This window comes from Mus musculus, chromosome 2, assembly GCF_000001635.26.
Source record: "Mus musculus strain C57BL/6J chromosome 2, GRCm38.p6 C57BL/6J".
Taxonomy (NCBI): Eukaryota; Metazoa; Chordata; class Mammalia; order Rodentia; family Muridae; genus Mus; species Mus musculus.
Window position 1 is genome coordinate 40,898,725 of NC_000068.7, and position 25,192 is coordinate 40,923,916.

At 35.0% G+C, this 25,192-nt stretch overlaps 1 protein-coding gene across 9 annotated transcripts in view; it reads right to left on the reverse strand.

The window, feature by feature from the left end:
- The window catches only part of Lrp1b (low density lipoprotein-related protein 1B), a 2,058,309-nt gene that overhangs the window by 303,435 nt on the left and 1,729,682 nt on the right, over positions 1-25,192 (reverse strand). For all 9 annotated transcript variants that reach the window (XR_374143.4, XR_374144.4, XM_006498463.4 and 6 more), the window contains exons 46-49: positions 23,568-23,696; positions 20,412-20,531; positions 4,642-4,755; positions 4,253-4,402 (exon numbers count right to left, since the gene is read on the reverse strand). Coding sequence is in view for 7 of the 9 variants with exons in the window: in XM_006498463.4 (XP_006498526.1) it covers positions 4,253-4,402; positions 4,642-4,755; positions 20,412-20,531; positions 23,568-23,696 (513 nt within the window). In the remaining 2 variants the exon portion in view is untranslated. The remainder of the gene's footprint in view (positions 1-4,252; positions 4,403-4,641; positions 4,756-20,411; positions 20,532-23,567; positions 23,697-25,192) is intronic.

Genomic DNA, 25,192 nt, shown 5'->3' on the forward strand with positions numbered 1-25,192 from the left:
TATATTACTGAAATTAAAAACAAATGTAAATAGCAGGGAATTTGAATACTCTACTTCTTCCAATATATAATTGATCTGTAGCAAAAAATAAACATGAATCATAATAGAATGATATTATACATAAAATAGACATAAGATATTTAAGTAATATTCTACCCAAACACCAAAGCATATGTATTCAAGTTATTAGTACATAAGAAGTTTCTCAGTTTCAGAAAGTTTGGAGTACTCCATATATAATTTTTGATCATAACACATTAAAGCTCAAAATCAACAGTGTGTTAACTCATAGAACTTACTCAAAGTTATGGATATTGAAGAACATATTAGAGAATGACTCATAATATCTCATTAAAAATAAAATGTCTACTAATAAAACTAAAAAAAGATATGAAAGGCCCCCACAGTGATGTTAAATCTCTGAACAAAATGATTGAGGGAGGTATTAGATCATGGAAAGACCTGCCATGCTCATGGATTAATAAAATAATACTGAGAAAATGATTATACTACCAAAATTGTAGTAACAAGACCTAGAAAAACAAACACCATTTATTCTTTCTTATTTATGGTTCCTAGCTCCAAATCTTTAGATGTGAGTTTATGACCTGGAGTCTCTGTAGAAAACAAAGGGAAGAGAAGAACATTGTTGGGAGGCATGGGGAGCTCCATTAAAGGGAATACGATATACAAGCTATGAAGGAAGAGATAGGAAAATGTGGGAACTTTAACTGGAGAGGAAAAAATGGTAGACATAACTGAGTGAGAACAAAGAAAGAGATAACTAACATTATTTGTGATACTCAGTACCCATTTGGAATTGTTTTATGTTTATTCAAAATTACACATACACACACACACACACACACACACACACACACACACACACACACACACTTGGTGGTGATAATGCTCCAACCAAAACCCATATACTTTCTAATAAAAACTGTGATGCCAAACAACCAAACAATATAAGCAATTCCTGTTGTCTTTGATTGTCTCACAATTATTAAAGGTTAAGTGCCTATTGCTAAAGACCCCATACTCTTTGGACATAGGACCTAGAGAACATAAGCTGGACCTGAAGTTGAAGCCTCCTTCCTCATACCTTGATCTTACAATAGTTGATAAAAGGAAAAGTTATCAGTACTTCTATGTAGGGGAGAAACCTAAAAAGCACAATATTGATATAGACTGCAAGTTGTTTCCTAGCATGTGAAGGTTGTCTTGCTAGTAAATAACACTGATGTAACTGACTTAATCTGTGTTCAAAAGGAAAGAATTTATACCTTGTACTTTAAATCTAGTCAAGATCAAATGGTGGATAAGGCTATGGTCCACAAAAACAAACAAACAAACAAACAAACAAACAAACCATAATACTGCTAATTTTATAAATCAGAACCAATTATAACTGCATTCTAAATACTTATCCTTATATTTGCAGATATAAGCATATAATGTCCCTCTTACCGTTTACTAAGTAGCTTCTTGCAAAAGACAGAGAAGAAATAGAAAGCTGCAAGGTGTCTAACTGTAAAATAACTTACTGTAGGAGCCCAGCTCATATATATTGCAACTCCTACATCTAAGGGTCAGGAAATGTTGATAGTGAGGAGACAGAAAAAATATAAGAGGGAGTGAACCATGGTGTCTGTCTTAGGCTTTCTTCTATCTATTACAGGGGAAAAAGTCCATGAAATCCCATGAATATGGTTGTCTACTAGCAAGCCAACAATAACCATGCCAGTTACCATCTCAATGTACACAGGGAAAATGACCTAAAACCTCACACTTAGGACATGCTCATAGGTATAGTAGTGGTACAAATATAATGGAAGCAGCCACTTTTAAAAAATTTTAATTTAAAGCTTAGTCCACAATGGAATCAATAGGTGGTACTGTTAAAGTGGCAATGACCTGAGACTAGATAAGTCATGGGCCTAATACTCGTATTCTGTAAAATGTATATAGCAATATCTCCTCACTAGATACTGCTATATCCACAGATCAGGGTCTTTTTCAACCCCTATCAGAGTAGCTTTTCCTTACAGTAGATGGGAATTACGCTTTACCAACACCCACAACTGCACAATGTGCAGATTAACACTACATATCACTCAGTCCTAAGTGGGATATCTTCATGAAAGTCCACACCTTAAGGATCAGGGTTCTATGTGGAAAAGAGGGAGCAGAAGCTGTATGAGGCAGAGGCAGTAGATGACTTCAAGGAAACACTGTCTTCCAAAACCAACATTCCTCATACTCATACAGACTTTTAGAGACTGTGGCTTCACACACAAAGCTTGCACAGGTTCAAGCTGGATATGAATCTAGTCCATAGAGGGCCAAGTACACATAAGGACCCATCTCTAATTACAAACCTATCTTTACTTTGATACCCACCTGCAAAGGGAAAATCATATTTTTACAATAGAGTTTTACTGGGTGTATCTATCTAACACATACTAGGTCAGACCCCATGCTCACGAATAATTCACCAACACAAGAGAAACTCAATAGTATTTCTGAGAATTTTTCTTTTTTCTCTTTTGGGTTTTCAAGACAGGGTTTCTCTGAATAGCCCTGGCTGTCCTGGAACTCACTTTGTAGACCAGGCTGGCCTTGAACTCAGAAATCTGCCTGCCTCTGCCTCCCGAGTGCTGGGATAAAAGGCATGTGCCACTATACCCGGATTCTGAGAAATTTTTAATTTTGTTTTCCTTTTGCATTGTGTTTTGTTTTATTAGTCTTTTGCTTTTGTATTTTTTTTTTGTTTTCATGATATGTGTGTGAGTGCGTTTGAGTGATATTTCTTGATTTGTTTTCATGTTTTGCTTTGTTTTGTTTGTCTTTTGTTTTAGTTTTTTCTGAAAGACAGCTAGAGCAAAAGAGAGCACAATGTTAAGTGGGTAGAGCAGTAAGATGAATCTGAGAGGAGTTGAGGAGTCACATGATAAAAATTTTTTGTGAATATATTGTGTTTAAAAAGTTCCTGAATTAAAAAATAAAAATAAAAATAAACCTACTCTTAGATGGAGAGCTACAGATAATGGATGATGAAAGAGGAAGTGTCAGTCTGTCAGTATTCTCCATGATGCTCTACCTAGTTGACTGCCCAGTACCAAGTGGTCCTCCCTAAATATCTATAAATAGGAACTGCACTAAATAGATACAGTTAGTTGTAATTATTTGTACATACATGTGTTTGTTTTACTCTCATTTATGTAAAATACTTAAAGAGCCAGAGGGCATTAAATTTGGATGGAAAATGGAGGGTGAAAGATGTGGGGGGGGGGGGGATAGAGGGAGATGCAAAAATGAAAGAAAAAAAAGACCTTAAGTAAACTCAACATAATAGAGTGTTATACACCCTTTGATATAAAAACTGGGATTTTACAAAGTGATTTATTATGACTTCATATAAAGAGAAATTTCTTTTAAAAGATAATGTGTTTATAAGGAATTTTGTGCAAATACCATTTTCAAAGAATTTTCAGAAAAAAAGTAAATATGAACAAAACTTTAACTCAAGTGAGATTTAGTCATATGAAGTGAGCAAAGAATTGTTTGGGGCCATATTAATTGGTGTCTATTAAGCATGGGTCCATTACCATTGTGTGTGTGTGTGTGTGTGTGTGTGTGTGTGTACATGTTAAATTATTTTATTTAGTTTCATTGTATTCAACAGGAGGCAGTAATTATTATTATTATTATTATTATTATTATTATTATTATTATTATTATAGAAATAGTTCTCTAAAAAGCTAAATGGTTCTATACAGAGTTTTGCTGACAGAAATGATAAAGAAATAGATATCAATCTATCTGTCTGAACTTGATCCAATAAAAATATAACCTGCCCCCAACGTACCATGTTCTAAGTTGTATGATCTGCAGCAGCCTAATATAAAACAGCAGATGTCTAACACAGAGTGAATTCAGTAGTAAGAGAAATAGCTTTCTCCTACCTGTCTTTAAATAGGTCTTTATAGTTTATAAATTTTCTGTTGAAGCTTTACAGACTATACCTTTTCATAGCTTAATCATCAATTTTAAGGGTACTGATAAAGTGTTAAATACTAAAAATATGCTCTTAAATTAGCATATATTTCTTAAGTAATAGTTTGTAATCCATTTAGACAGATCAAGTGGCAATTTTAGAAGAGCATGGTTAATCTAGTCATTCTTTAAGTATCTAACATTTAAATCATCAAGACAAGGATAATTTATTTTTTCTTTTGGAAATTACCTGGGCACTTTAATTCATCAGAATAGTCTCCACAGTCATTAGATCCATCACATATCCAGCTTGGTAGAACACACAGTGAGGTAGAGTTACACCTAATGAATCCTGTGGATTTCACTCCAAGTTTGTAGAAATGTGTGCAATCTGTATTATCTAGAAGGGAATGAATAAAAATGAAACTCAAACCACATTTGCAAAAATTATGAGGCTTCAGTGTAGTTCTCAGAGGCAAGAAACTTACTTCATTAGGAAGTAAATATGCAATTATACTACACAACAGGGTTAATTGCATAACAATTCTGGAAGAAGTTCAGGAAAAAGTTGGACAGTGTTCAATTCAATGCTAACAGGTGCTCATACATGAACAAAGGAAAGAAATTAGTGATTCTTACTGCAACCCTTTTCATCTGAAGCATCTGAACAGTCCATGTTTTGGTTGCACCGTGCTGATCTTGGAATGCAAGTCCCATCTGCACAGCGGAACTCAACTGTGGAGCAGGTAGACACTGTAAAGAACACAGTAAAGAAGTAAATGGGATTCAAAAAAAAAAAAGTAAATAGGTAGACGAGCTAGAAAATCAACTCCCTGCTTTATATTTTGAGAATTTTTACCAATTTATGCAACTTTATTTCAGTTCAGTGTTTGAATTTATACGTCAAATGTGACACCCTGGCCCTCAGTCCTTGCCCAGTGTGTTTCCTACATGTCTTCTATTATGTAATTCTGCCATAATTGTGGATTTTGTCACACAAATTTCCAGTTACTAGTTCATGTATCTCAAGACCCCCAAGTTCCATTCAAGAAGGAGTTATGTCACTGTGATCATATGGATCCAGCACTGAGATGGCATTAAAACTGCAGTGAAAAAAGCTGAAACTCCTCTCTCCTTCCATCTTCCACGGTATAAGGTCATATAACCTGGAGCAAATATATGACTGTATGCCTACAGAGGAAATCTTTCTGACATAGAAAGCAGTCGAATAAGAAGGAGTAAGAAGTAGAAATGGGTACTGGGCTTGTTTTATTATCCAGAATGAACAATTGGGCATTAGCACTGATAAACAGCTGTCTGTGAAATGATACATATCATAGAAGCATGAAGTCATTTCTGGATGGCCATATTGTTAGTATTTGTCACAGGTAGATTATATCAATGAATAACCCATAGGACTCTTTGATTATGCAGCTTTTACTTATAGTAATATTTTAAAATGCCTATTTAATTATAAACAGAAATCTATATTAATTGATAATGGTTTTTAAAACTATCTTTAAAGATACGACTGGCTGGGTGTTGTGGCTCACACCTTTAATCCTAGCACTTGGGAGGCAGAGGCAGGTGGATTTCTGAGTTCAAGGCCACCCTGGTCTACAGAGTGAGTTCCAGGACAGCCATGGCTACACAGAGAAACCCAGTCTCAAATAAATAAATAAATAAATAAATAAATAAATAAATAAATAAATAAATAAATAAATAAATAAAAGATACTATTACTATGGAGTGCTCACAAAAACCCAGTCTTAAATAAATAAATAAATAAATAAATAAATAAATAAAAGATACTATTACTATGGAGTGCTCACAAAAAGGAACCTATCATTACTGCCTTATGAAAGACCCAACAAGCAGCTGAGAAAGTGAGATGCAGATATTTGTACCCAACCAATGGACAGAAGCAGCTGACCCCTGTTGTTGAATTAGGGCAAAGCTAGAAGAAGCTGAGAAGGAGGGCAACCCTGTAGGAAGATCATTAGTCTCAATTAACCTGGACACCCAAGATCTCTCAGACACTGGACCACAAACTAGGCAGCATAGACCAGATGCAATGAGTCCCCCCAACACATATACAGCAGAGGACTGCCAGGTCTGGATTCAGTCAGAGAAGATACACCTATCTCTTAAGAGAATGGAGGCCCCATGGAGTGGAGAGGTCTGGTGGGGGAGGGATGGGGGATGGGCGGGGGGGAGGAATGGGATGTGGAACAGTCAGAGGGTGGACCAGGAGGGAAATAAAATCTGAAGTGTGAAATAAAAGGGATTAAGTAAAATTTAAAAATATCTATATGTAAAAATTCAAAGTTTACTCAGAATTATTTATATCATTTATATTCTACAGCATACTGTTATTATATATCATTGTATCTTGAAATTACATACTTATTTCTTTTTAAATAATGATTAGAATAAGCGTTTTATTTACAGTTTGTGATTTAAATTATTGGACTATTTTTTCATTAATAGGAACAACTTAATATGTGAACAGTAATGTCATTATCAGCAGAGATACATGAATTATTCCACAAAGAGCAAAGTAATTTTTCTGTTCTAAAAAAAGCATTTTATAATATTCCTATTTTGTTCCATTTTCAGTTTTCTCTCAGTAGAAATGGTAAAGACAGGAGATACTCTTTCAATCATTTACACTTTATTATTTTATCTCAGTATAGGTCTTTCATTAGCTATTTTCCAAATGACTCCATATAATCTCTTTGTTAAGAAAACAGAATACATGTTCCCTGTGAAGTAACATTACAGATAAAAGAAAGCCTACAAAGGTGCAATTCAAAAATGATTTAACCATAGAATCAGTGAAGGATTCCAAGAAGACTCTTGTGTGACCAATCCTGAAGAACACCATCTTACCAGTGTTCTTCAAACTTCAATAGGAACTCCTCCATGTGGTAGGAGGAAGTACATCTGATGGGGTAGTAAAGAGAATAGTTATGACCCCAGGTACACAGTATGATGGTAAACACAACTAGAAGTTCAAGGTTTTTAGGGTTACAGAAATTCATATGTTATATTGGGAGCTCTTGTGAAAAATCAAGAACCGTAGAACAGTAAGAAAAATGGAGTTCTGTACAAAAAAAATCAAAATCAAAATAGAAACTCTTAATTATATTAAAAGTAAATACACCTGTGAAGTTGAATAGATTTGTTAGAGACCAACATCAAGTGATGTTGGACCTCAGGAGAATGGGTCTAAGAGCAGAAATTATGAAGATACATTACATCTTAGGGGTTTCTGAGATGCTTTTCTTTTTCTGTTAAAAGATATCATGGACAAGGCAACTTACAGAAGAAAGATTGCATTTGGGGCTCACAGTCCCAGAGGGTGAGTCCATAACCATCATGGTAGACAGCATGTCTACAGGAAAGTAGGGAGGCATAGTGCTGGCACAGCAGCTGAGAGATCATATCTCAGACACATGTATGAGACAGAAAAAGAGAGACGGAGCTATATGGCACTAGTACGACCTTCTGAGATCTCAACATCTTCCAAACATGATATTTCTCCTGTAGGAGGAACAGAAAGTCCCTGGTGCCAGAATTGTGGCAGCTTCTGCATAATCTTCTATAAACAGCAAGAGGGGCCACACAGCCAAAGAGGCCACTTTCACAAGAGGGCCAAATTAAAGCCTGCATGACAGTCTAGATACTGGTGATACAGACAATGACAGCCAATCAGGAACTGCTAACATGATTGCTTGGGACCACTGTGGAGGGTATACAGGGCGCTCCACAAGAATTAATAAATGAGCTTACTTCTTCATTCTCACTTGTTCTTGAAGTCTGTGATATTGATTTCATGCCTTCTCATCCATTGCCTCCAAGGGGAGTGGGAGACCAGGAAGAAGGGAGGACTCAGGCAACAGTCTCTTCCAATAAAATCAAACCGACTAATCCTCCCCAAACAGTTCCACCAACTGGGGACCAAATGTTTAAATCTGTGAGGCTGTTGGGGGCTAGTCTCATTCAAATCACTAAATAGGGCTAGTAAATGTTGGTATAGGGATGGACTGGCATAAACAGAATACAGATGACAAGTGGAACTGGTTGTCTTCTTTACTTATGGCTTCACTAATTTTATGACTAGATAAGGGAGTTTCAAACTACAGAAAGGCTAAACAGTAATGAATGGGAAGGAAATTGTCTTTTACTTTTAGTTCTTGGATATTTTCTTTACTTATATTTCAGATGTTTTCCCCTTTCCAGGTCTCCCCTTCAGAAACCCTCTATCTCCTCCCCCTCTCCCTGCCTCTATGAGGGTGATTCACCCACTCACTCCTATACTCTCACCCTGGCCTTCCTTTATACTGGGACATTGAATATCTTCAGGCCCAAGGGCCTCTCCTCCCACTGATGTCCTACAAGACCATCTTCTGCCACATATGTGGTTAGCACCATGAGTCCAGTTGGTTGGTGATACAGTCCCCAGGAGCTCCGGGGGGAAGGGGGTCCAGCCTGTTGACACTGTTGCTCCCACCATGGGGCTGCAACATCCCTCAACTCCTTCAGTCCCTTTTTACAACTCCTCCATCCAAGAAATTTTTTTTAAACTGTACTTACAAAATTCTGTAAGCATTAGGGTCAGAATTACATTTTAGGGGTTTCTGAGATGCTTTTCTTTTTCTGTTAAAAGATATCATGGACAAGGCAACTTACAGAAGAAAGATTGCATTTAGGGCTCACAGTGCATGACCCAAACACTGATAATGAATGACCCCTACATTGATAATGACCCCTACATTGATAATGAATGCAGGGGTAATTTATGAGAGAGAAACATCCGCTGAAAACTTCCTGTGTTAAATATGTGGAATAATGCATATGTCATTATCTAGGCAGGTGGTAGAAATTTTAATAAGTGTACCCTAGCTGGGAAAATTAGGTTACTAGGTTGTGTCTCTGTAAGTTAGACCTATCTTCAACTCTTTCTGTGTCTCTGTTCTCTTTCTGTTCTAAGATAATCAAACCCCCCCCTATATTCTACTGCAGCCATAGTGTTTTGTTTCACCACAGACCCACAAACATGGATTAAAGGCTATGGTCTTTGATATCATGAGACATAATAAAACTTTTTAAAGCTATTGGACCAGGTATATTGGCTATACTAATGATAAACTATTACACCATGCAAAAGCTGTAAGTTAATTAAATGACTATATTATTTTCTCTTCTATTCCTGTAATAACATACCATGACCAAAATCACTTAAAGAGTTCAGTTAGATTACAGTTCTAGAGGGATAGGCTTATTTGGGCCCAAACCTGAGGTAGTAAGCAGCAAACATGGGAGCTGAAGCAGAAGCTAATAGCCCACATCTCAAACCACAAACAAGAAATAGCAAATTCAAAATGGCAAAAGTCATTCATCTCTCAATATCAGACGCAAATGGCATACTTCCTCCAAGAAGGTCACACTCCCTAAGCTAATAAAACAGAGCCACCAACTGGGAACAAATATAGGAATGCTTGCAAATACTGAGTCCAATTCACTCAAACTACACAATAAATAAACAAATGCCAATTCTGGTGTAAAAAAAAAATCAAATCCTACTACCTGTTGCTGCAGTTAAATTCCTAGGGTGATTTCTAAGGAGAGAACTATTGCAATTCTAATCGATAGGTGAAAAAGCAAGTTGTCTGATCATTTTTCCCCAGGCTAAAAGCCTTGAATAGGAGAGAAAGAAACTTATTTGGTTCAAATAAAGATAAGCCAAGTGTAAAATATTTAGCTTTTCCCTCCAGATAGTCTACAATAAGCTCTTAGTCAATAGAATACTAGGGAGAATACAACCCCATGCACACCAGGAGTAGAAGTGAGATGCCACAAAATAAGGTCTGACAGGGGCAGTGGATCAAAAGGAGCTGAAAGATAATAATCAAAGCCACAGTTCCTTCCATACACTTCCCTAGTTTTCTTCTTTCTCCCACTTTCTTTTTACTTTGACAATTAAAATAGGTTATGAGGTAAAGAAGACATAAAAATCAATAGGTCTTTCTTTGGTTCACAGGATAATTCTTATAAATAACTTATATTAGTTCTCTCTTCCTACTTCCCATGCTGCCTGAAGCTAAAGAAGTTGACATGGGTATTTGAACACAAATGACATTAAATTTTCTGTGGCAATGTTAATTTGCTTACTTTCATATATACTTTCTATTAAAGAGTTTCATAAGTGCTTAGGTGTACAAAGTGTACAAACACAGAAGGACGTTAATTATATATATATATATATATATATATATATATATATGTGTGTGTGTGTGTGTGTGTGTGTGTGTGTGTGTGTGTATATATATACATACACATTTGTGGAGTCTTCTTAGGGACTTTCTGAGCAGTTTTGAAAACAAAGACAAAACAAATAGAAAAAACAACCAGGAGTTCTTTTTCCTTTGGGAAGCCTCAGAACTCCTAGTTTTCTCGTCTACCTGAAAGTACTCTAGTGACCAAGGACATTGATATACCACTTACTACCCAAGGAGACAAGTGATACTTAGTACAATATTTTAATCCTTTATGTACCCCACACACAACTAGTCACTCAGCCAACAACAACACAGGAAGAATACAAAATAAAAAAAATATCTGAGCAGCTCTTCATATCTGCTCAAATAGCTTCAGGTCTAAGCTCTCAGTAATGGAAGGAATACCTTTAAAGGGACAATAAATAAAGATTGATGAAGATTCTGGGTTTTACTCTGGATTTAAAAAAACAAGAAATCCAAAATAATTATTTTTATCATGTATTTTTACTATGCATTTGTGGACTAAAAAGGGGGGTACTAATAACTACTATTGACATGTGTGCTGGTTTGAATAGAAATGTCCCCAAAAATCGATGTTTGACTCATACTGAATGGGACTATTAGGAGGTGTGATCTTGTTGGAATAGGTGTGGCTTTGCTGGAAGAAATAAGCCACTGTGGGGACAGGTTTGAGTTCCCATTTGATTCTTTTTCTACTATGTGAGGGTCAAGATGCCCAACTTTCAACTTCTTCTCCAGCACCATGTATGCTGGCATGCCAACAACATGTTTCCTATAGTGAAAATAATGGATTAAACCTATAACCTGTTAACCAGCCCCAATTAAATGTATGTCTTTATAATAGTTTCCATGGCCATGGTGTCGCTTCATAGCAATAAAACTCTAATTAAGACAGAAATTCGAACCAGGGACTGGAGTAATGATGTGATAGGCGAGACCATGTTACTGTTAAGAGATAAATAGATGTACTATGGATTAGAAAATGATTTGAACGCTTTAAGTGGGGACTTAATTGGCCGTAATAGTAGGAACATGTAAGATATTGTTAATAAGGGTGATTTGATGTGTAGAGGCCTGGCTCAAGATGTTTAAGAAAAGAATATTATTATGTGGTCTGAGAATACTTGTGATATTTTGACAAATAATGTGGATACTTTTTGTCCAGTGAACAAAATGTCTACCTGAGGCTAAAGTAAAAAGATTTGGATCAATTACTTTGAGAGAGAAATTTCAAAACAGCCTAGCATTGACTCTGTTGTGTGGTTATTTGTATTTAATCCTATGAAAATCTATAATGAAAAGGAGCAAGCTGAGCAAGTAAAAACAGAGAAAAGAAGCTCTAGCAAGTGAAATGGAGCTATTTATAAACAGATTTAAAAATGGAATATAGGGAGTGGTGACCTCAGGGAAAGACTCCAACCAGCTTAGCTTTCAACATGTGAAAAAATAAAAACTAAAGCAAAGCTTAGATGCAGGACTGATGGCCCAGACCTTTAATCAGGGCACTCAGGAGAAAACAGCTAGGTGCTTTCAATTCCAGCCTGGTGTGTAGAGCAAGTAACAGGATTGTCAAGCTTAGACGATGCAAGAAACCATACAAACCAGAAAGCTGTTGAAGTTATTATTTTAACAAGGGGTGGGAAATGTTCCAGCACCAGCAAGCATACGATTTTGCAGCTTTGGACATGTGGTTTGGGTTTTAGTGTCAAGGATAGAATAGAGAGGTTCTGGAATCTTTCTCCATGCCTAAGGAAAGCTATTGAGGCCCTGTGTGTGATAGGGGTGTCTCTGCCTGAAGACTTAGAAAGGCTCATTTGTGAAACTGAAAAGAAGCCTGGATTATCTTGTGGAGCCCAAAATTTTGGAGATGACAGAGCCTTGGGATACCTGCCAAGGAGAGCTGCACACAGGGAGTGAGACCAACCCTAGAGGAAGAAGTGTGCTGAGGTTTCCTTTACTATATATTGTAATGCTAAATGCTATCCTCTAAGGCCTGGTTGCTCCCATGGGTCAAGAAAATCTGCATATACAATGTGACCTCCACTTGAATGGATTTCCTGCTCAACAACAATTATTCAGGCTATACATTTCTTTCTTCCAGCAGCTTAAGCCTAGGATGCTAATGACTCCTGCTGTGCGAGGGTAGCAGCAGAGTGCAGGCTTATCCTGCTGGGACAATGCTGGCTTCAGAGAACAGGCTTAAATAAGATGGGAATAAAAGAGCTATTGGAAAATTAAGTCAAGGCTTCACAAGCAACAGTTTTCTTGGAACATGGGAATTCTGAGATAACTTAGGGTAACATTCATTCATAAATTAGCCTGAAAATAAGCTCACACGTAAAATAGAAGGGAATTTAATTGAAGTGAAATACATAGGGAAGAATGTTAATTCAAGTTATATAAGGAGAAAGGGGATATAATTATATATCCACAGATAGTAATCTCCTTAGAAGGTAGGAATAAAGAAAATGACATTATTTTCTGGTAGAAGGGAGAAATTGTGGTAACTGCTTTAAGTGTTTTTAAAATAAAAACTTCAGATCTTTGATCTCAAATGTAAAAAACAAAGCCATGGACATAGAAACAATATCTCAACAAATATTAATTAAGAGATATTAATTTCCATAAAAGGGATGAATAAAGAAAATGGCATTGCTTTGAAGGGAGAAATTATGGTAATTGCTTTAAGCACTTTTAAAATAAATAAATTCAGGTTTTGATCTCAAATATATGAAACAAAGGCAGAGAGAAACATTTTCTAGACAAATATTAATAAAGAGGTATGTATCAGAAGGAATGAATAGATGAAAATTACATTGTCTTAAGGATAGAAAGGAGAAATAGTGGTAATTGTCTTAAGAAATTTTAAGTAATAAAGGCTTTAAATGGTTTTAAGAATATATTAATCTCCATAGAAAGGAGGAATAAAGGGAAATTGCATTGTCTTAAGGATAGAAGGAAGAAAGAGTGGTGATTATTTAAGTAATATAAAGAGAAAAGGGATAAAATTATATATTCATACATACTAATCTCCTTAGAAGGTAGGAATAAAGGAAAACTGTATTGTCCTAAGGATAGAAAGGAAAAATACTGGTCATTGTTTATACACTGGAAAAAAAAAATGAAAGAAAGAAATCCAGGCTTTGATACCAAATGTAGAAAACCAAGGCACAGAGATAGAGAGAAACCCTATCTCAAAAGATAATCATAATTATTTAAAACTATTTTAGTTGCTATGAGTTCTTTTAGTTATCAAAATGTGTTTATAAGTTAGGTGGTATTACTGACACTACTAATCCTCTAGGAGTGAGATCAGAGGAGAGCAGGCCCTAAGAAAAGGAAGGCAACAAAACTGAACCAATCAATTTCTGGTTATTGGACCAAACATTCCATTTTTGCAAAGAGGCTCTCTATTTGTGTTAACAGAAAAGAAGGAGAAAAAGCTTTGGACCCCTTCCAAAGTAATATGGATCAGACATGTTAGGGGAAGACCCACTGAAGACCTTGGCTATAGACAGGAAAGAAAAATTCAAGAAGACCGAATTAAACAGGTAACATAAGTTGCTGCTCTTTCCACATGAGAACAGTTGTGAAACTGGCTTAGACATAAAAATGTCTCTAGTCAAAACTTCAGCTAAAATTAGCCAATAACTTTTGTTGGTTACAGAATCCTTCAAATTTATCATGACATCCTTCACATGGCATAAGTGAAGACTGATTACAATTGATTATTGATCAAAGTAATTCATAAAAAGGAGAGCAGCTGCCTTTCATCTGCTGAAGTGAAGAGTAAAAATTCAACCTTAACTGATTACTCCAGTAAGAGATTCAGGAATAGCTGCTGATTCCCAGTAATCTCAGTTCATCCAGTCTTTCAGATGGATTCTGTCAGAACTTCAGTTAAGCCCCAAACTTTCAAAGCATACAGAGACTGGGTAACAAATGCTAACGCTAGCTTTCTTTAGTCAAATTAATTTTTCCAATTTCCCCACCCCTTAAAAAATTCATCATCAGGAAGAATCTATGGTGAGACATCACCAAATTCCTTGGGTGTCTAATTATGGTTATTTCATAAATTATAGATTGGTTGTCATTTTAAGGGATACTTTGGAAATGGTCATAATTTTGGACAGGGAGGAAACTAGAGAGAGCTTAAATTTGGGGATTTCTATCTTTCCTCTCCTCTTTATCCTTTGGGGACTGAAAAGAAAAAGGGGGGTAGAGTAATGCTATAAGAAATTGAATATATGGTGATGGATTACTAAATTTACTCTTCATTAAAACATTTCATAGCCATAATCTTATATTGGTAGAAATCTTTTCATTTTGATGTAGACTTGAAGTTATAATTTCTCACATTGGGACAGAATTTGTTATTGATACTAGTTTAAGATTTTCACTGGAATAATTCCTTGTATATTAACACAAACTTTAAAATAAATTTTGTTACTCTTAGCTAGGCATCGTCACTCATTTAAGAATGCAAAGCTTAGATCCAGTGTTTCTAATAGCTGCTACTAAAAATTATTTAAGATAATTAAGTAGTGCAAGTTACAGGTCAGATAGTAAACTCATGGCTATTTTAGATTCTGATTTAATTACAATAAGTGCTTTCAACATTATTCAAATAACATATAGCCTAGAGTAGTAAAGGTTTAGTAGTTCAGATATACTATATATAGATAGTCTTTGAAAGCATAAGAGATCCACAGAATATGGCATTTAAAATAATTTTATTATTAATAGATCTTTCTACTAGGAGACATGCCTGCTCCTGCCAGTGCCCCCTTCCACTTCAAGGAAGATATTGAGCATCATTACCTCCAATTGGATTCACTTCAATTGTGGCAAGCTAGCCACTGGGTAAGAAAAACCCTAATTTCATTCTGTAGGCAATTATGGTCCAAAAAAAGGACACACAGGTGTGGGATAGTCAGCTAAGCTCTTCCCAGAAAGAGTAAGCTAGTCCTTCCTAATTTCTGCTTCACTTAAAGTCTGTCAGATATTTCTGGGTCAGAGGCTGAAAACAGATGCCTTAACATTAAGAGAAATATTGGGGAATGTCTAGGAAGTCAGCTATCTCTACAAATTATATTGTTTTGGAAGTTATGTTTTGTGCTTCTTACATGTTCAGGTAATATTTAATTCCTTTTCAGATCTCTGATGAGATTGATGACTAGTTATAGTCTCATAATTGAACTTCAGTTCTTTAGCATTAAAGATGTTCTAGAATTGAAAAGATGGTTTTTAGATAGTATTACAAGTTAAAGGCAAACATAATTCAGGTACAGAATTATTAGAATTGATGATAAAGTACTTTACCTAAGTTGACAAATATGATAGACTAGAGGTTATAAGTATATATCATATCTTATAATTTGCATAACTGATATAATTGAGTTCAACTTATATCTAAGAGAAAAGATCCTTTTTAATTGGGCAAAATGGGGGGATGTAGTGGGTTTGGCCTATTTCTGCTTGCATTTTAATTTTAATTCCCAAAACTGTTTACAGGAGAGAGTCTGCATGGGAGACACTGAGGGATTCTGCCCACAGTTAATTCTGAATGGTAAATAATGCCAGCAGCCAATATCTGAAGAGAAGAGACATAGTTGGGGTTTTGGTTTCCCAGGCCAGGAATCATGAGAAAGAAGACAGGAGATCTACAAGGCCAGAACAGTGTGGAGAAGAGGAGAGACATCATCCCTGAGAAGAGTACAGGACAGAGTGGCATGGCTGCCATGTGAGGGAACCATGAGACATGGTCTAGACCACAGCCCAGCTGGACAGCCCTCTGGGTCCAGAGAGGCCAAGATGGAGTATAGAACTAGTAAGAAATAACTTAGGATTAACTGCATGGAGTTTAAGCAGCAGCCCTGCTATTGAGGTAATTAAGCGATATTAAAATATAAAGACAATGTGTGTGTGTCTGTTTATTTAATAAATATTTAATTTCAACAGAAACGCTATTACAGAGCATGATTTCTAGTGCCCATTTATGCTAAGACGGTAAATGAGATTTTTAAGCTTTAAAAAGAAGGACAACATTGCTTCTTAATACGGTTCTTTGGCATTTGCTAGTGATATAATTAGATATAATGTATTTTATCTATATTTTATAAGACTTACTTCTTTACTATATCCAGAACAATTTTATTAGTATGCACTGTATTTTCTAAATTTGAACACACCAATTTATTACCATCTTAAGACAATCCTACTTGTTTCAGAAAAGCTAATAATAGCATTAAGGTCCAATGGCTTCATTTGAGAAAAAAAAAAAACAGCTTATGATACATGATTACCACATATTTTTATTTAGTTACTTCAATGTCTATCTTCTTATTTTTAACCATCAACCTAGTTTAATGCATTTTCTTCTGCTTAAACTATTGAAACTATTTGATAAATAATACCAATTTCTTAGTCTCACTTTATTTCTTCCTTCTTTTAAATGTTTACCTATTTCCTGTATCTACTTTCAATATCTTATAAATTTTTATTGTTTTTAAACTTTTATACTTAATATGAAATAACCAAATTTCAAAATACAGTAGGTCTGCTTTCGAACGTCAAGTAACAATAAAGTTAATGGTTGTACTACAGGCTGTGGAGCTTTGCAAGCCTTCCTGGGAGCTCTTGAACTGTTTGTACACATTTCCTCTGTTTTGCCATTCTTTGGAGACATCTTATCCCATTTCTATCTCACACTTTTCCTTTCTATCAATTATTTTATAAATATTTTCTATATTCATTACCAATAATCTCTTACTGATTGGTTTTCTGCCTCATTTAGTGTTTGATCTGATGCCTCCTATGACTTCAGCAAGTTGATTTTCATCAACATAATTAAGAAATTACCTCTGATTCATCAAGATAAATTGTTACGTGTAGCTCATGCTTGCAATCTTGCTTTCTCTACAGTGTTTTAACTGAATGCTTGGACTTCCCGGAGTAAAAATATTCTTGAGTCAACATTTCTGCTATATCTAAAATATACTTGGACAATTATATTTAATTTAGCAAGTAATTTTAATGCATTCTATAAAATAACCATCCTTTACACTATTTGAGTTGTCCTCCTTATTTTCCTATTGAGCCTAAAAGCCAATAAATTCTTCCGTCTCAAATTTACTACAGAATCTCTGGCTCTCGAAATATTTGGAATAGTTTCATCTGCAAGTTTGCAGTCATAGTACACTCACCTCATGCCCAATGTCCATAATAATTTCCTGTTAATGTGGCAAAATACAATAGGCCTTCAAACTTCTAGTGTCCTGTAAGTTTAATTTTTCCGAGAGGCAGAAGAGGTACATATGTGCTAATTTTGTCTTTTAGTCTAGCTTGGTATACTTAAAATGTGTGCTCAGTAAATTAAGAGAATTTTTGGAGGCTTTTTTCCTTAGAAATACTTGTTAGGTCCCGATTTTAGATAGCTTGATATTTTCTTACTTGACCTACAAATATTAGTAGTCAATTCATGGTTATTAGTAGTCAGTAGTTTTAAAAACACATTAGCATGACATTTTATATAGAATATTATTAACTTAGTATTATTTACCATTCAACATAATATTAATAAACTTATCCAATTTGTTTTTGTACTCTAGTGTTTTAGAAACTGAGGTACACATTGGTAAAGCACCTTAAAAATTCAGACAGTAAGAATGGGAGAAATAGTCTTCCCTAGGAAACACTATTTCTAGTATGCCCCCTCGTTAAATAAGAACAAAAATTAGCCCTGAAAGTAGCAGGCCACCTGGTTATCTTAGACCAAAGTTCAGCCCTGAAAACACACATACATGTAATATTATGCACAGAAGGTTTTACCTGGGGACATAGTTTATAAATATACATATATACATATAAGAACAATTATTGAGAAAAATTGCAATGAATTTAAAAGAAGGGAGGGTTTGAAGTGACAAACCCAAAAGGAGAAATAATAAAAGAAAAAGAGAGTAGTAATGATTCACGACATATTAGTACATTTTATAATATGGATGCATCTGAAAGACATATTTAAGTGAAAGAAGCAGGAACTGAAAAACTTGCATACTGCATATCTTAATTTTGTGAAGTGCCTATAAATGGGAAAATTGTGGAGGAAATGAGAATCAGGATAGGAGCCTTCCCAGATAAACATTCAGAAATTTATTGGTATGATGAGTGCAAAATTTTAATTTATTAAAAACCATTGAGTATATTTAAGACAAGTGACATATACTGTATTTTAAATATGCCTCAATAAATCTGTTTAACTTATTTTAAAGACAAAATCTAAGTATTTTACCCATTTGCTAAGAAATTAAATGGTGGATTAAGAGAACTAAGTAATATAGTAGTCATTATTAGAACAGTCTATTCAGTGTTCCATACATATAAATGCTCTAAAAGCAAGTATATAAAAACAGGATTAAAGAAATGACAATAGTTTAAATGTGAATTAGAAAGCAGAAACCACAAAGGAAATCATAACTTTTTAAACTGAATTCATTTAGACTGATTTACAAAATTGAATTCCTGCATGCACCAAACTGTATCATTGTACCCACTGATGATGTGATCAATACTGTTTTGCATTTCATATATGAGAGAGATCATGAAATTCCCATATCCCCAATTATGGTTTATTTTTGTTTGTTTATTTGTTTTTGATTTACTTTTCTTACTTTTTTCCAATTTTTTTATTAGATATATTCTTCATTTACATTTCAAATGCTATCCCGAAAGTCTACTATACCATACCCATGCCCTGCTCCCCTACCCACCCACTCCCACTTCTTGGCCCTGGTATTCCCCTGTACTGGGGCATATAGTTTGCAAGACCAAGGAGCCTCTCTTCCCAATGATGGCCAACTAGGCCATCTTCTGATACATATGCAGCTAGAGACACGAGCTCTGGGGATACTGGTTAGTTCACATTGTTGTTCTACCTATAGGGTTGCAAACACCTTTAGCTCCTTGGGTACTTTCTCTAGCTTCTCCATTGGGGGCCCTGTGTTTCATCCAATAGCTGACTGTGAGCATCCACTTTTGTATTAGCCAGGCACTGGCATAGCCTCATAAGAAACAGCTATACCAGGGTCCCTTCAGCAAAATCTTGCTGGCATGTGCAATAGTGTGTGTTTGGTGGCTGATTATGGGATGGATCCCTAGGAGGGGTAGTCTCTGAATGGTCTATCCTTTCGTCTTAGCTCCAAACTTTGTCTCTGTAACTCCTTCCATTGGTATTTTGTTCCCTATTAATAATCAGGGAAATACAAATCAAAACAACCCTGAGATTACACCTCACACCAGTCAGAATGGCTATGATCAAAAATTCATGTGGCAGCAGATGCTGGCTAGGATGCAAAGAAAGAGGAAAACTCCTCTATTGTTGGTGGGATTGCAAGCTTGTACAACCACTCTGGAAATCAATCTGGCGGTTCCTCAGAAAATTGGACATAGTACTACCGGAAGATCCAGCAATACCTCTCCTGGGCATATACCCAGGAGGTGTTCCAACTGGTAATAAGGACACATGCTCTACTATGTTCATACCAGCCTTACTTATAATAGCCAGAAGCTGGAAAGAACCCAGATGCCCCTCAATAGAGGAAATGTGGTACATTTACTTAATGGAGTACTACTCAGCTACTAAAAACAATGAATTCACGAAGTTCTTCGGCAAATGGATGCATCTGGAGGATATCATCCTGAGTGAGGTAACCCAATCACAAAAGAAGTCACTTGATATGCACTCACTGATAAGTGGCTATTAGCCCAGAAACTTAGAAAATCCAAGATACAATTTGCAAAACACAAGAAAATCAAGAAGAAGGAAGACAACGGGTGGATACTTCATTCCTCCTTGATTTACTTTTCTTAACACAATAATCTACCATTCTGTTCCCAAAAAATTTACAAAGTATGCCATCAGATATTTTTATAGTATAGTTTACTTGATGAAAAAGTTTGTGACATTTTAATAAACAAACATGTGTTTATTATATACATAATATATTATATACATATTAAAATATATACACATATAATATACACATATATTATATATACGTGAAATGACATCTACCATGCAAAGACTGATGTAAAATTCCTCACCTTTACAATCCAACTCATCAGAGCTGTCCCCACAATCATTTGTACCATCGCACAGTTTGCCATGAGGAACACAGCGACGATTGTAGCACGGTTTAAACCCACTTCGGCAACTTCGGTTTTCTTATGAATAAACATAGAAACTTGCTGTTAGAGATCATATAGCAATATTCCTAGAGGGTAAAAATCATGAATAAAATTTCTCTCCTAACTAACAGAATCTGACCCATAAACCTATCCTTAACTATATCAAAGGTCTGAGTTACAATGTCCCTTAGTTTCCAAAGAGCAAGCAAATGATTCACTTGAGTCTTTGTGATTTGGTGTTTCCTAGCTGGGGATTAACTACACATCTCATCGGGTTATATCTACATATTGTTTTCCACACTTCTTTTATAATGTATAAAAATAAACATACAATGTATAATCAATTTAGAAGAGATATCTCAGAAGTAGTAATATATTCTACTTCTGGTTCTATGAGGGTTTTTAAAACATTTTAAACAATTCTTTTGGATGGATAATAATTTTATCCGTGTTGAACAAAGAGAATTTTGTTTATTTTTCTTCCCCTAATAAGTATATTTTTAAATTTCATTTTTTATCTTATTATGTCAGCTAAGATTTCCATCTTTACCTCCACCCATTAATTCATTAATTTTGGCAAGGACTTTATAATAAAAAAATGTAACAAAGCATGCATTTCCAAATGTACATATCAAATAATCAGAAATATCAATAAATTTCTACTAAAATATCTTTATAATATCCACTGAGCTGCATAACATTTTCTTGAACTACCAATTAATGAAATAAAATATCAAATGAGGACATTAAAATGCAACACTCCCAAAGTCACAGGATGCCACAAATGTAGTACTCAATGTGAACTGTATAGTTGTGAGTGCTAACACTAAAAAGTGGTGATATTAATGACTTAAAATAAAATATTATACAATTAAGTCCAAGCAATGTATCTCAGGTAACTACCAAAGCAAATGTAAAATAAATCCAGAATTATATGAAGGAAAGTAATAACAAAGAACATGACAGAAGTAATGGAAACAGAGACAGAAAAAAATATAAAATACACCTGAAAATGGTTAATATGTAAAATATAAAGGAATTCAACTCAACAGCAAAATCGAAAAACAATATAACTTTGAAATACCCAGTAGGTCTAAATTAATATTCTGAGAAAAATATCTAAATAGCCAAAAAGTATATGAAAAATGTTTGAATAGCTATCAATAGAACACAAGGCAAAACCACTATGAAATACCATATAATCATTTGAATGACTATCATGAAAAAAAATAACTAAAAGATTACAATTTCCAGTCAAGACATACAGAAAATGGAATGCTTGTACATTTTTAGTGCAGTCATTATTGAAAACATGAGTTATATCAAAAGTTGAGAAGTGTAACTATCATATGAGTCAATGATTCTACTATATGTACATTGAAGGATGAAAATAACTACAGCCTAAAACCTGCACTAATATGTTTGCTGCAGTATTATTCACAGTTGCCACAAAAGGAACTCTAACAGTGTCAATCAAAGATGAATTAGGGGAGCATGGTGTAAGTATACAGAAGGATGCTAAGAAGCTCTTAAAGAGCCTGAAAATCTGTCATTTGCATCAACACAGCTAGATCAGCAAGAAATCATCTGTGTTAAATGGGGAGATAGGTACAGAATACCTACAACTGTGTGTTCTCATTATATAGGAGAGTTAAGGTGTTTCTCAAGGAAGTAGAAAATACAATAGGTCTCATGGGAACAGGAAACAGATGTGGGAGATTGGGGGATGTAAAATGTGTAGCCTGTGGGAATACAAGTGTATTTGGATAGAAGAAATAACTTGTAACATTTTCTACTACAGTAGGGTTAATATGGTTGACAAAAATTAACTAAATATCTCAAAAGAGGGAATAAAGAGGATTTTTGAATAGTGACAGAACAATGTACAATTACTATGTGGTAGAAATTAGAATTATAAATGAATTAGTGATGCCTGTGTGATCTTCAAAATCTTACACAAATATCAAATGTATAATTTTTAAAAAGGCTTACTAAATCCTCCTCTATATGATTTATAGCTGGTTTATAGAAATATAAAATATAATGCTATTCTCAGGCTCATTTCATGGTAAATGTATATTTTTACACTTAATATTATTTCTACCACCTTCAAACTCTATATTTAATCCCTATTCTGTAAATTAAACTCAAAACTTGAATAATTACTGTGTAAGGAAATAAAACAGATATTTCTCCATCATTTTAACTGAAAATATTAGTCTGCAATGAAAAATTACATGCAAATTGTCAAATTTCGTGTTTCTATTTACCAAACTTATTGCTATGGTAAGGTTTTAAAAAATTAAGTTAATTATAAGGAAGCAATTTTAATAGAAGATCCCCCAAATTTTCCATGATACGGAGACCTAATGATGATAGTGTAATAAAGTTAAAATAAATCACAGTATTTTTAGTAAAAATCTGGACAATTGTACAGGAAAGGTTAATAAAGGAATGAAGGCAAATTTGTGCTGAAGCCTACAATAGCAAAACCAATCTTCTTCAGAGAACAATTTTCACTTGCTGTCATCAACCTGGGGCACGAGTGATGCAAAGCCATACTTCTTTTGGATCATGGCTATCCCAGTTTCCAAATCAAAGAACACTAGCCCTATGTTGATCCTTGAAACAATAATTGAATTAACAATACTTTGACATCTATTCAACTTGTTCTTGTCTGTGGGCGGATCTCTGCTAAAGAGTAGATCTGCAATATACACAACTCATTAATATTTCTGAATTATGTTTTTAGAAATATGGGCCTAAAATTATTGGTAAATATAAATGATAGGGCAGCTTACGAAGTAGCCTCCAATTCCCTTTTAATTTGTGTCAAAGTGATAGAAAAATGATGAAGATATTCTTCAGTGAGTACTGTAGTAACTGTGTAGATAACGATGTGTGTCACTTTATCCCAAGCAAAGTTTAGTCAAGGTACTTCAGAAATATATGTCAATGAGAGAAAATTGAGGCAATTATTCATGTGAAATAAAGACAGGCAAACATACCTAAAACTATGAAACTAAGTAAAAATATCCTTCTGCAACTGAAAAGTCTTTGTTCAACACTTACCACAGTAGAGTAACTTTTCATCGGATTTGTCCTTACAGTGAGGGATACCATCACAGGTGAGGACATAGTCTACACAATCCCCATTTCCACACTCAAACTCAGAATAGATATTACAAGAAGAGTTTTTAGCTGAAACATCAAAAAGTAAGTATTGGTATAATAAAAATTCTCTTATGTTATTTAGCATTGCATTCCTCAAGTTTAATTATAAAATTAAAGTACAGTATAAACACATGAAAATGAAGTGAATGTCAGTGATTCACATGTGATTCACTAAAACTTAGCAGAAGCAGGTTCTGACATTCCTGATTTACCTCAGCAAATCTTTGGGGAGTTGTTAGTGAAGTATTTTTAGAGTTGTATCACTATTTTATGCCTACTTATATATTCTGTTAATCATTTGCCAATCATATGTGTGCAGAGGAAAGCAGTAGTTTCAATTTGACAATTTACATATAGGGCAACAGTCTGGCTTAAAATAATTTTTTTTAAGAAAAAATTACTCAGGTGTGGTTGTTCACATTATAACCCCAGAACATTAAATCCTGAGACAGGGTTGTTTCATCACTTCTGTTAGGAGGATTACAAGTTTATGGCCATTGCAGGCCGCAGTAGAGAGTCTAAGGCCAGTCTAAACTGCACAGTAAGATACTGTCTCAAAAATCCAATCTCTACATATTATAACAGTGCTTCGGTGTATCCTTACTACTATACATTCTTTCAGACAATACAACATTCCAATGAAAAGAGTGTCATTCTTTTTATTTTACCCAATATAAACCCTTAAAATCAGAAGTCATGTCAACCAAGATATATATCCTGGTTGATCTACTTCTTTTTTTTTCTTTCTGATTCTACAGGTTTCTTTTTCTTTTTCTTTTTTTAAATTAGGTATCTTCTTCATTTACATTTCAAGTCCCCCATACCCTCCACCCCACTCCCCTACCCACCCACTCCCACTTTTTGGCCCTGGTGTTCCCCTGTACTGAGGCATATAAAGTTTGCAAGACCAATGGGCCTCTCTTTCCACTGATGGCCGACTAGGCCACCTTCTGCTCCATATGCAGCTAGAGAGACGAGCTCCAGGGGGTACTGGTTAGTTCATATTGTTGTTCCACCTATAGGGTTGCAGATCCCTTTAGCTCCTTGGATACTTTCCCTAGCTCCTCCATTGGGGGCCCCGTGATTCATCCAATAGCTGCCTGTGACTCAATTTTCCTCTGTTGAGACCCAGTTGCCAGTTCCCTTACTGAATACTAGAACTGGAAACATAGCTGTTTTTTTTTTTTTTTTTTGCCTGGAAGCACCTGGAAAACTTTTGGAGAAGTTGGTGGAAATAATGAAAATAAATGAGACTCTAGACAGTTTTACATTTGGTACTTAGATAATGTACCACCTCTGCTCAAAACTTCACTTGATCTTAGCCAAAAGGCCGAGAAGCGATACCTCTGCTCAAAACTTAAGATGTTCGTGGAAAATGAACATGTTCTCTTGCTCTTTACTCCTCTCTCTCTCTGTGTCTGTCTCTCATTGTCTGTCTCTGTCTCTTTCTCCTTATGATTTGCTCTAAGGTATAAACAATGATAAAATACAAAATATTGTTTTCATAGCTCGGTTTTGTCTTG